General features: G+C 38.0%; 3 protein-coding genes and 1 long non-coding RNA gene across 4 annotated transcripts; 2 read left to right on the forward strand and 2 right to left on the reverse strand.

Annotated features, from left to right (window-relative positions):
• The first annotated feature begins 262 nt into the window (after positions 1-262).
• On the forward strand, positions 263-1105 carry LOC131026179 (uncharacterized). Its single transcript, XM_057955951.1, has one exon. It carries the CDS (start codon positions 263-265, stop codon positions 1103-1105), a length of 843 nt encoding a protein of 280 aa, XP_057811934.1.
• A 311-nt stretch (positions 1106-1416) lies between these two features.
• On the forward strand, positions 1417-3015 carry LOC131025417 (REF/SRPP-like protein At1g67360). The gene is made up of 3 exons (XM_057955167.1): positions 1417-1662; positions 1762-1992; positions 2367-3015. Exons 1-3 carry the CDS (start codon positions 1648-1650, stop codon positions 2820-2822), a joined length of 702 nt encoding a protein of 233 aa, XP_057811150.1. The 5' UTR covers positions 1417-1647; the 3' UTR covers positions 2823-3015.
• Positions 3016-3563: 548 nt separating this feature from the next.
• On the reverse strand, positions 3564-5160 carry LOC131025418 (uncharacterized). The gene is made up of 3 exons (XR_009102169.1): positions 5021-5160; positions 4369-4639; positions 3564-3801 (listed from the first exon to the last, which is right to left on the reverse strand). It is a non-coding gene; the product is annotated as an uncharacterized LOC131025418 (long non-coding RNA).
• Positions 5161-10848: 5688 nt separating this feature from the next.
• LOC131025419 (F-box protein At1g67340-like) lies at positions 10849-12929 on the reverse strand. Its single transcript, XM_057955169.1, has 3 exons — positions 12587-12929; positions 12053-12215; positions 10849-11870 (listed from the first exon to the last, which is right to left on the reverse strand). Exons 1-3 carry the CDS (start codon positions 12835-12837, stop codon positions 11106-11108), a joined length of 1179 nt encoding a protein of 392 aa, XP_057811152.1. The 5' UTR covers positions 12838-12929; the 3' UTR covers positions 10849-11105.
• Positions 12930-13227: the final 298 nt, after the last annotated feature.

Genomic DNA, 13227 nt, shown 5'->3' on the forward strand with positions numbered 1-13227 from the left:
GCCGAATTTTTTTATTTTTTTTTTATTTTTTTTTTCTTTTCTTTTTCACCTATATATATCCCCTTCAATCACAAACACAATTCATCCAACAATTCTCTTCAACTCCTAAAAAATGTCTTCATCCACCAATTCTTCCAACAATAATTCTTCTTCAAATTCTTCATCCGAAGAAGAAGTTCATGTTGATCCCGCACAACTTCCTCCTCTTCCCGATCCTACTCAAGCCCCCGATTTATTTTTTATGAGATGTGCTGTGAATTTTATGCAAGTAGCAAGTTCATATCGGTTCGATCCACCTCCACAACGCCCGGCGAAAAAGCGAGCAGTGGTTCGTCGTGACCGTGAAGGTGGAGCCGAGCGCCTCCATCGCGATTATTTCGCCGTCGAGCCTGTTTATGGGCCACAATTCTTTCGCCGTCGATTTCGCATGAGCCGGGAGTTGTTTCTACGCATTGTCAATGCGCTAGAAGTCGATCCTTACTTCCAACAACGTCCGGATGCTGTTGGCCGGGTGGGCTTCTCCCCGATCCAGAAGTGCACTGCCGCTATTCGACAATTGGCATACGGAAATTCTGCTGATTGTTGTGATGAATATCTCCGTATAGGAGAGACGACGGCGATGGAATGCTTGAAGAAATTCTGCAAGGCCGTCGTTCGTATCTTTGGCGGCACGTATTTGAGGCGGCCAACAACTGCCGATGTGCAACGCATCACTGCAATGCACGAAGCCCGCCATGGGTTCCCGGGAATGTTGGGGAGCCTAGACTGCATGCATTGGGGATGGAAGAATTGCCCCGTTGCTTGGCACGGCGCCTACACTCGAGGGGATCAAGGCGAGCCAACAATTATATTAGAGGCCGTTGCTTCACAAGATTTATGGATCTGGCATGCATTCTTTGGAGTCGCTGGGTCCAACAACGACATCAACGTGCTCCACCAGTCCACGCTATTCAACGATGTTTTAGCGGGGCATGCAGCGGCTGTGCAATTCCTCGCCAACAATTCTCACCACACTCGAGGATACTACTTAACAGACGGCATCTATCCGGACTGCAAGCTTGAAGGATGCACGATTGCATGCTCGCCTCCGCGACGATTTGGTTGAGCATATATGGGCACGCTTTGGTCCGGTTGACCCGTAGTTCGACGGCTTTAAATTATTCGAAAATTGGATGTTTTAAATATTTGTTGTTTTTTTTTAATTTTATTTGTAATGTTTGGATTTTTAATTGAATGAATTTTATGTTGTTAAAATTGAAGTTGTTTAATTTAAATTGAAAAATGAATAAAAGTAAAGAGAAAATGAAATTAAAATCTATTGCACCCGGGTGGGTGCAATACCATTGTGGGAGTGGGTGCAATAAAAGTGGGACCCATGGTATTGCACCCACTATGGGTGCAAGCATTGTGGATGCTCTAACGACAGCCGACGAGCCCCCACACTATACGCCACGTGTCACCACATGCACCATCCATAATTGAATTCCCGAAACTACCCCTGAGATCCCACTCCCTCTCCCATGTATTCCTCTTTCCTCCTTAAACCCCCTTTCACTCCTTAGATTCTAACGCCACCTGATTTCGTTCGATTTCTTCTGCAAAACCTATCAATTTCTTCACAATCACAATTCATCATCTGCTTTCGAGATGATGACGGCCGAGGTAATTGCAGCTGATCTGGATTCGATTGTTGTTTCGGATTTTTGGATTTTCTATTTTGATATTTGATCTAACTTTCTGTGGTCGTTTTTCCCTCGTTAGGTTGAGGTGGAGAGGAGTGATGTACAGCTGAAGCGCCTCGGATTCGTTAGAGGTCTGGCGATCAACGCCGCCGTTTTGGTCACGGCTCTCTACGGCTACGCCAAGGAGAATTCCGGCCCGCTGAAATCCACCGTCGGGAAGGTCGAGAACGCCGTCACCGCCGTTGTCGGCCCCGTTTTCGAGAGGTTCAAAGGCGTTCCTGGTGATTTCCTCGTTTTTCTCGATAGAAAGGTGAGATCTCTGCTTTGTGTTATCGGTTTTTTACTCGGTTACGTTTTTTGCACGAGTGATTGGTTCAGTTTTTTGCTGCGATTAAGAATTTCGGCGAAATTAATTTTTAATTAGGGTTTTTTAATTTCGAATCCATGTTAATCATCATTGTATAATTGGGAGAGATCATTGTGCAAGTGTTGTGAAAGATCATACCTCATAATCTACTGCCCTAATTTTATTTATTACCCACTTCAGCAGCTGATTTGTTCCACCGTTGATGGGATGCTATCTATATATTGTGTCACTGTGTGTGCATTTTCTTTGGATTGTTTGCTTTAAGCAAGCTACTTCAACCTGTTGTCTAAGTTGGCCTAGTTTTTGATGATGTTTAGGTAGATGAAGCAAGCTTGAAATTCGAAGAATGTGCTCCGCCCACTGCAAAGGGCGTGGCCATAAAGGCTCAGGCGATAGCAAAGGAAGCATCGCGACTATTGCAAGAGCTCGTTGAGGAAGCTAAAGCAGAGGGTCCGATTGCAGCCATTTCCCACGCTGGTAGAATCTCAAAGGATGTTGCAGTGAGCGGATTGGCCGTGGCGTGGTACAAGGCCAACCAGTTCCCGGCCTTGCACGGGGTGTTGGAGATAGCTGTTCCGACAGCCACACATTGGTCGGAGAAGTACAACAGTCTGGTTAAGGATCTGGCCGGGAAAGGGTACACCGTCTTCTGCTACGCCCCGTTGGTCCCCGTGGAGGAGATGGAGAAGGCGTATAAGCAGGTGGAGGCGGCAGCAAATAAGAAGACGGATGCGAGCAGCTCGAGCGCGAGTGACTCGGAGAAGGAGGAGTAGGTTTAGGGTTCTTGTAATGCTTGATGATGAGGTAGCAAGAGTGTGTGTGTGTGTGGGTTTCAAGACTTTTGTTTGCCTGTAAATAATTCCTGGACGAACTTCTTAGTTTGATTGTGAGCTGTCTTTCTTGTACATCAGCTATGTTTCGAGTTAAGCCATCATAATTCATGCTTTAACACCATATTAACAGCTATCTGAATCTCCCTCTTCATTTATCAATCTTATTTTTGAGCTGTGCTTGCATTGTGAATGGTGAAAAACTGGTTCGACATTTCCTTGGCATTTTGATTGTGTAAATATCCCGTGCTACTTTATTTGTTATGAAATCTGAAGCGAGTGTGTCTATATTGAATTTAGACATCGTGAGTACTTCATGATCATCATATTATGAGCAGGGACGATGTTATCTCTGTCTTAAGCTTGAGATAATTGTTCCATATTTGTCTTTATATGTTACTACACGTATTCTCTTTTTAGTTCTGAAACAAAATGTGAACGAAGAAGAGAGTTGTTTCGGTTGCTCTCTCTCTCTCTCTCTCTCTCTATGCATGTGTGAGATGGGCAGTGTTTACCAGTTCGATTATAGTCAGTGAAGTAATTGCAAGTGAGGTGAAATAATTATTTGTGAGCTACAGTCGCCTGTTTTGTAAATAATAATTTATGTTGGGGTGTTTATTATTATTAAATTTTCATACTAGGTAATAGTCTATTGAAATGGAACTGTCCAAATAAGATGGCCAATTGAAATAAAACAGAGGATCATATAATCTGCGGAATGACGCATGAATTTGGAATGCAAACAAAGTGCAGAAAAAGTAGTAGCCAACTGAGTTAACTTTTGTCGATGTAATTTATTACAACAATCAAACTGAAGAAAATAAATTCAAGTCTCACAGAACACTGCCTGTGAACACCAACTACAATATGCATAAGCATTGTCTTCAACAGAGGTCACCCCACACTATACACCCAAATGTCCCTGCATGAAGAGAAAACAGTTATCTTGAATTCAAGAAAAAGTAATGTCGGTACAAGAAAGATCAGTGTGCCAAGCATACTTAGTATACTAGTAAATTAGACAATCCTCTGAAGTAGGCAAAGTTGGTGCAGAGGTGAGGCAGGAGCTCGACTTATATATAAGTCTCCGGTGATATCATATAACAAAGGCAATCACTTTAAAGAGCTAGCTAGACACAGAAAGCCATGGACTAAACTGAATACGAGGCGCATTGGGGTGGCAACGGAACACATCCAATAAATAACAACCCATCTAGCATAAGTTCATAACACAACCTTAAAATGTGAGTAAAGCGCGCACACACTTGCATTTTAATTCTTAATCTTCATCCCAACACAAATCCTCTATAGCCTGTTTTGAGCTAAGGAAATATAATTATCTATTAGCCTCTCTCATGGACTACATTAACTCAGAAACCTATCATCATTTTATTCCTAAAGAGCCACGGATATAAAGTATATAAACTCACAAACAATGCTAGTGTGAAAATTTGGAATTAAGCTATAATAGAAAAATTGAGGAGCAAACCAATTTATTTGGAGTATTCCTCAATGAGCTCGTCGTAAGGGTCCCGGCGGCCTTGGACATTGCTAATCTGCTCATCCCAGAAGATCTGAGCGTTGTGGCGCTCAAATGTCCAGAAGCCATAGGGGCGCAGGGGCAACCGATGCATCTCCAGAGTCTTCTTGCACTGCTCCTTCCGCTCGTACAATCTCTCCCTCGCTTTCCTGTCTCTCTCGTTTGGATCCTCCATCAATCGCAACACCAAATTCTCCGCAAATTCCATTATGAACCCCATCTGCAACCATCACAATTCATCACATTTTTGAATGATACAACGCGATTATTCGACTAATTGATCGATTTCAGCTTCACCAAAAAGGGGGGAAGAAAGAGCTTCGCTCAACACGAACACATTTTAACATTCTCGATCAGTTTCTAACTGAACCTTAACAAAAGCATATCGAAATCGAATTCTAATTGCCTTTTATCGAACATTTTTGTGTAGAATATAGTTCTGAAAGTCAAATCGAGCTGAAACCACAAACCCTAGAATTTGAATCATATATCAGTGAGGAAATTACGTGAGGTAGATGAAATTTAAACTCAAGTAACGTGAGAATACGCTAAATCTGCAGAATGAATAACGGAAAAAACAGGAGTTTTGTGAATGATTTACCTTGATATCTTCGAGAGTGCTCAATGAAATTGATCTAGAACCAGAAAAAAATGAAAATGGGTACTGAAATTTATGGTTAGATTAATGGGCTTTCTTATCTCCCAAAAAGCCCATAAAATTGATTATTTGAAGCCCAAGCCCAAGCCCATATTTATACAAATACTAGTATTTGACTAATGACTATACGAAACTCCTCTTTTTATAAAAATAAATAAATAAAATCTTCAAACGATATTCTCTATTTCATAAAATATTTTCATATTTAAAATGTCAATTACATAACGGGATAAAATATAGACTTGAGAAGTGATGATTTTTTTATATTTACCTTCGTTCCTACTTCTGAATTTTCCCTAGACAATATTTAAGTAAGATTCACGCTCTAGTAAAAACTTATTACACTTTAAATGGATGAATACATCGATGAGGTTGATATGAATATAATATTATATTTATGTCTAAGATTGAATTTTTGATTTGATAATATACTCCTATGTTATTTACTTAAGTCAAAAGAATATAATAAGCGAATGACAAATTTGTAGCATGATTTAATTGATAATGATGGCCATTGGAAATGAAAGACCATTGTGAACACCCTCGAGAATTAAAAAAATATATAGTACTAATAATTAAAGACCTCAACATCAACTATTTGGGCCAAGGAAACATAACATGGCCCACTATTGAGAATTTTATGGTGTATGTTCGATTTTAAATTTGGCCCAGTTAGGCTAATTATAATATTTTTTTATTCTAGAGAGGGAGAGAGAGAGGGGTTGGTATACTAGTGCTGTACTATGTGTTGTTTTTATCTCTATTTATGCATAAAGATGCACCGACGATAAGCTAACCCAAATTAAGAGACAAAAGAAAAGAAAAAAGGTATGCATAGTTGAAATTTGAGAATAAATTAAGGAATAAAAAATAAATAAAATTGTTGCAAATATGCATTGAAAGATGCTAAACTATGAGTGAATTTGCAATGCAGACTACTTAATAAAATTAATCCGAAATAAAAGTGATAAATCATTTAATCAGAATATAATTAGAAGCAAATAAATTAAGGTTGTGTGTGTGAGAGAGAATATAGAAATTGATAGAGGTTGCCAAACTAACTAAGGGAAAGGTCCACAGGTGATGGGATCTTGATTTAATGCATGTAGATAGACTTTAATATAGGTGCACTAACAATGTAAACAGAATAAAAGTTCAATTCAATTTTTCTTTTCAAAACCCTATTGCTACATCAAATAAAATACACAGCAGGGATGATATTGTAGAATTATAAATATTAGTAGTATTGTCAATATTGATATTGCCATATCAGTTTTTAGGGGAGCATATGATCATATGATAGATAACCTGGACAATTTGTCATAGTAAACTTGAGATATAATTTATAGCAAACAAATAAAAAAAAAAAACGAATAAAATAAGTAGTTGCTAAGTAATTTATCGCATTAGAATCTTAGGGGGTGTATTCGTTCCGGATTTTTATAGATTTTAAAAGTCCGTGGATTTTAAAAGTCTATAGAATTCTGACAGATTCTTCATGATTTTGAATGAATTGTTGATGAGATTTTTAATGAATTTGCAAGAATTTGACGTGATATTTTGGGATTTGAATTCCACAAATTCAGCGAGCGCTGGGCACCTACGGGCGATAGAAACAAAGCCAGCGGCCGCTAGCATCCCACGAGCGCTGGATACCCAGCGAGCGCTGCATGCCAGCGACCGCTGGCTTGTCCGATCGCGGCAGACCCAGCGCGCGTTGCATGCCAGCGACCGCTGGCTTCGTCAGGCTCCAGCGCTGGGTCCAGCGGCCGCTGGCTTCTTTGCCGCGGGCGCTGGAACCCAACGAACGCGTGATTTTGGCAAATTTGTGAATTCTCGTGGTGTTTGGTCGGATTTGTTGATGCCTATTTTTTGAACGAAATCAATGAAAGTCATTCCAACTTAAAAGTCTGTAGCTTAACGAATACACCCAGATTTTCATAGAGTTTTAAAAGTATTGAACGAATACACCCAGATTTTAAAAGACTTTTAAAAGTCTTGAACTAATACACCCGGATTTTAAAAATCCTGAACGAATACACCCCCCTTAATTCCCCGGCCTCCATTTGAATGCAACATAAACATCATGTATGATGATTGTTTATTATAGTTAACATTTTTTTTTTTATTTATAAATATACTATGAAAAAATAGTCCTCATAAAGAAGAAAATAAATCCGCAACGCTTAATTTTCAAGAACATCTAGTTCCTATGATTATTATAATTATTTTATTCAGTACAATTATTATTATTATTATTATTATTATTATTATTATTATTATTATTATTAGCGGCCATTAATTGGACCTAAATGGAACTAATCTGTCGATTCAACATAACTAAATTTATGAAAATTTTGGTGAAGTACAAATAATTATTATTATAATAAGTTCCATATTCATCAAAAAATAAAAATTATTATAATAAGTTAAGTAGCGAGTGACTTCTCAGAAAACGCGAAAGGAAAAAGGTTGAAATTTTAATACCCTCAGGTTTAGGCAATTGAACATAGACATATGTATTATAAAATTTAACCATGCAGATCAATTATATTCATAATTATTATTACTGATTTGAACTTCCACTTTTAAGGATTAAATAGTTATACACGATCTTCTAGTCTGTAAATATAAAACGGAACTAAAAAACGATGCAAATTAAATAGGCGATTTATTTGGTTTAATAATTTTGCGTTCATTATGACCGTGGGATTTTATTAGCCAGTAGCTATATATTTGAACATGTAAATTAATTATTAAAATTATATTACGTATAATAATTATTTCTTTAGTAGCTAATTGGACATGTAAAATTATATATATGTATACATACGTATGTATATATTGGATGCATTACATAGCCATACTTCTCATTTAGTTTACCTAACCAATTAATTTTCGTGGGAGTTTATTCTGTCACAATCGAGAATTTAATGTTAGAGGTATCCCCTCAAGAATCAATCACATGATCAATTATTTTAATATATAAAAGTGGTAGTATATCTTTTACTTTTTATCTAATAAGTTTGAGTAGTACTATTATCCCAATAAAATACGTAGAATTTTACTAGTAAATGAATTAAACTGTTGAGAACACTCTTAATTAAATAATGAAAATAATAATATCCTTCCATTTACAAAAAATTATTGGGGTAAAATAAACCATCTTGGTTAGTCCCTTTTCATTTGGTTCATTTAGATATGTTACCGATTTTTCCCTCTGGGGATTGGTATAATTAGTTATTACCACCTAATGTATGATGTTCAATATTTTTTTTTTGACAAATGTTCAATAAAACTTTACAGGAATATATTAAAACGAAAACGAATATATTGGTTAAAGTTTATTACTGTATATCAAAACGGCCAACAATAAATGCACTTTAATGGTTCCACATAAGAAAATCTCCAACGAATTATTTATGTGTACCAACATTGGGGAAAATAAATACTCCATCCGTCGATCATAAGTGTCAAGTGTGGTGTTAATGAAAAGATACGAATTTTTTTAAAAAAAAATATTGAGAAATATATATAAAATAAAGAAAAAAATTCATCAAATTATTATTATTAAATTAAGACTATTATTAAAGGAAAAGAAAAAGAACCCTTGCGAGCACAATTAGGTAATAAATAAATTATTTGTGAGATGATTTTTTTATAAATATTGCGTGAGAATGTAATAAAGTATAAGAGTATAGGTCCTGAAATGGAAATACTACACTTTGGTGAACGGATGGAGTAAAGTATTCGTTCAAATAAAAAATATAGTTGGGAAAATTTTTGTATTTAACCCAAAAAAGAAAACCCGATAGAGAAATGTATTTTTCATGAAGTAAAAAATAAATTCTAAAATTCGAAATTCTATCAATCTCAACTCTTCAAATAAAATAAAGAAAAATGCTCGCCTAATTTTCTTCTTTTTTCGGTGAGATGTCAATTGACATTTAATATCACTACTATTCCTGCTATAAATTAATAATGCACTATGTTGCTGCCCTTATTCAGGAAATGATACAATTTTGTACCGCCAAATAATTTACTCAAATGAGAGATAATAATTATGTCAGTTATCAACCCATCAACATTTAACTCTATTCTTGAAGCCATCGTAGTTGGTTGCATAAAAATCCAAATTTATAATTAGTGACACGTAACAAAATGGCGTTTGCGGCAAGCATTATTAATTAGTACTTAGTTATAGACCTGCTTCGAGGGTAGGGAACATATATCTTATGTAAGAATTAACTCATGGATTTAATTTTTTTTTATGATTTCTACCAACAATTAATTGTAAATCCAACTAACAAAACGTGGGTTTTTAATGGGATATTGGGACTGAAAATTTAGGACCTTAATTAGCTACTTTCCCAATTTCTGCCTAGGTTTGAATTTGTGGGATTTGAGTTGTGATAGTAGATACTAGTAATCATGGTGATGGAGGAAAGACCTTGTAGATTAGTGCCCTCCTCGATCGGTTCCACTATGGTGTTAGAAAATAACACGTGAAAATAATTGCGAAAATGAAAAGAACATATGAAAATTGATTATCCAATTCGTTACGATGTGTAATTATGTTTGTAGGCATTGCTAAATCAAAATTTTCATTATAAATTTTGAATGCAAATAGAATTCCACCTAAAATTAAAAGCAGACTATATGAACTGCTCATAAATTCAGATTTTGATATTTCGTACCTTCAAACTCCACACATCAATACGTAGAATACGTTAATATTTTCAATACAATGTTATGTACATTGATACCGAATTTATGATTTTAAAAGTGCTATTTAACGGTTAATATCACTCTCGTTGGGATATAATTTTGTAATTGAGAAATAAAATCAAAATAAGTGATTATGATTTATTGTAGTTTGTTAGCATACTTAGTATCATCGCGTCATGCCTATGGGAGCATAGATGGGCTCTCTTTTTTTTTTCATTACTTGAATAATTATATATTTCTATCTTTTTCTTGATTTTTCATACTTTCTTTTGGCAAATGGGGGGCATAAAGCTCTCAAGACACTAAGACAGGCACATTCTCCACTTGCAAATTGCACTTGTCTGCCCTCCTCTCACAGTTAGCTCTAGCTTTACCTTTACCTTCTTTCTAATCAATTCTTGACTCATTTTCTAAAATGAAGAAAATAATATCTTTATCTTTTGTGGTTTGGTCAACTCTTACTACCTGACATTTTATGACCAAGCATAAAAGTGTGCATCAGAAAAAGGAACAGTATATTTGCCTGGATTTGTCATTGGAATTACATGCTACCTAGGATCCTCTCTGCCAACCACACTAATGACTTTTCTAGGTGCAACATTTCCTAAATGAAATTAAGTGAGTTGGAATGGTGCACCAGAATTAATCCCAAGTGTAAAAAGAATTATACAAAACTTAATTATGCACATTTCATTCACATTGTAGATTCAAATGAGCTTTCTCAAATTCAGTCTTTACCCTCAAGTTAAGGCAGAATTCAAGCATATTAATGTGGTTGGCTACTCAGAATTTCACCTAATAATTTGCACTTAGAATCAATGTCTCACTTTGTTTTGAAGAAATTTATCAAGAACTCGGAGCTAGCTGCCCATCATGTCCCACATTTCATGTGATAATGTTGTCAATTGGAGAAGTGTGAAAAAAGCCCAGCAACATCACCATTTCCCTTATCATTTGGTCCCCATTTTTACAATAATTATTCACATCATCATACATGTTTGCTTCTACTACCCTTTTTTTAAATGAATTTGGTTATGAGAAAGTAAAAAATGAAGCAGATAGATCATTAATTTTGCGCTATTACAAGTTTCCAACATTTGATTTTCTTCAACTTAAATCCCAATAATAAACTAATATATCTATAAGATTAAACAAAGGAGAGAGAGAAAGAAAGAAACCTCCGAGCTTAGCACTTTACATTCCCTATACAAAAATACTTTGTTAAACATTTTTACTCCATCAAAAATTGGCCCCAAATCTTCCTCTTCTCTACAATTTGACCCCAATTCTCCCCCTCTCCTCAGCTTTCATCCATCGCTTCATGAATGCCATTGCCGTCAAAAGCATCGTCTCCGTTACCGTCATTTTCTCCGTCTTCATCGGCATCGGCGTCGGCCCACCTCTCGACGGGGGTGCACTCCGCCTTATGCCGGAGCTTCCAATCCAGCGCCTGACAAGCGCGGGAGCAATAATTCACTGCTCCGCACACGGAGCACCGACGGAACTCATGCCTCCTGGTCTCGGGCCTGCCGCAGCCCGAATGAGAGCACAGCCTCAGGCCCGGGCCCGGGCCCACCTCAGCCCGGGCGGAGAACCAGTCCGATAAAAACTGGTTCGCCGCGTGGGCCTCGGGGGCGGGCACATTACACCCGAAATCGCTCAGCAAGGGGCAGCCGCCCCCGCCGGCGCCGGCCACGTGGCGCTGGTGGTTGCACGTCAGCCACGACCGCGGCACCACCGCCGACGGATTCGCGGCCAGGACGACGGCGAGCTCGCGCGCGTTGGCCTGCACGAGGAACCGCCGCCCCTCGGCGATGTTTTGCTTCACGCCGTAGCCGTCTTGCAGGCAGTGGCCGAGCTCCCGGAGGGCGTCGACGTGGCCGAGGAAGGCGGCGCGTGCGCACAGGGCGACCCCCGCGCGGAGGTCCTTGTCGTTCTTCGAGCCGCCGCTGCCGTTGAACTGGATCACGGCGAGCGAGTAGAGCGCCGCCGCGTGAGAGCTAATCGCCGCCTTCGCCATTAAGGATGCGCCGCTGCTTCGATTTTGCAAGCAATAGAATCGTATCTGTGTCCGGAAAATAAGAATCAGAATAGTATTATTATTATTATTACTCTAGTATTGTTTTTACTGTTTAAGAAATCTCAGTCAGAAATATCTGAATGTCCGTAATGAGATTTGCATGTATGCCTAATTCGCATATGAGTTTTATTTATTTTTAAATAAATAATGAAACTGAAAATACTAACCATGCCTAGAGTGTGGCAAGCTTCGATATTTCCGGAATCGGCGCAGAGTTTGAGGAATCGGTGAGCGGAGTCGGACCAGTTGCTAGCTTTAACGGCCAACATTTTATGAGAGGCTTTGGATAATACTAGAGAATGAAGGCCTAATCCGTTCAGTCTTTTGCATCTGTTCATCCACAAAATCAATAACCGTTAGATTCAGATGTAGAAAAATTTGAAGAGAAAGAGATTGAAATTCTTCGCACAAAACGATATTATGCATTTTTTAAAACAGATTAAAAAAATTTACCACCTAAGAAAAACGATAAAGCAAAAACAGTTTCCATTAATGCGACAATCCGCCATTCAGCTGTTTTTTCTCTTCCGATTAATCTCTTCTAACCGCCTTCTTAATTAGAGGAAAAGCAACAGGAGGAAACGCACAGAATTTGAAAGATCTAAAATCATGAAATCTGCGAATATTCTTCCAAAACAGGAGAGCATTTCATCGAACTTTCATTCAACAAGTAATTAAAAGGCAAAAAGAAAAATACATACGTTGTCAAAACGTTTACGAAATCGGCGGGGCAGTCCGCGGTGGAGCTGAGCTTGCCGAGAACAGAAAGGACGAGATCATCCGGTAAAGCGTCGAAGAAATCGCATCCTCCGGCGTAATCCGGCGAGGTTTTCAAAATTTTCCGGCAGTCTCCGGCGAGCTCCAGCTTCCTTCTCTTCGCCACTCTTCCGCTGCTATTCTCCACGCACCTATTCATCACTCTCGGATAACACAGCCCTCTCCTCGTTCTCATATCACTGCGCGTTGTGTGTGTGTGTGAGTGATTCTTCTCTTCCCGTTTGGAGATAATGGGAGAAATGAAACATCCCCCTTTATATATATAATCACATAAATGCGAGCGCACAGAGGAAAAAAAATATATCAAAAAATCAAAAACAAAAATTCCCAAGGCCCTTTTACAAAATTGGCCCTATCCTCTCAGATTTGTCAGTATTTACCTAAAACAGCGTGGTCAAACGTCGTTGACCGGACCCCCTCCTTTAATCAATCGGTAAAAAAAAAATATTTACCGCGATGCTAAGTCTTTCTTAAGTATTGCAGGGTTTGTTTTAGAATCAGTTAATTTTGTTGTAAGAAACTAACTTCGGTTAATTTGGAACCAAACGCAGGAAACTCTCGGGTA

The sequence above is a fragment of the Salvia miltiorrhiza genome, chromosome 5 (assembly GCF_028751815.1).
Source record: "Salvia miltiorrhiza cultivar Shanhuang (shh) chromosome 5, IMPLAD_Smil_shh, whole genome shotgun sequence".
NCBI classification, from domain to species: domain Eukaryota; kingdom Viridiplantae; phylum Streptophyta; class Magnoliopsida; order Lamiales; family Lamiaceae; genus Salvia; species Salvia miltiorrhiza.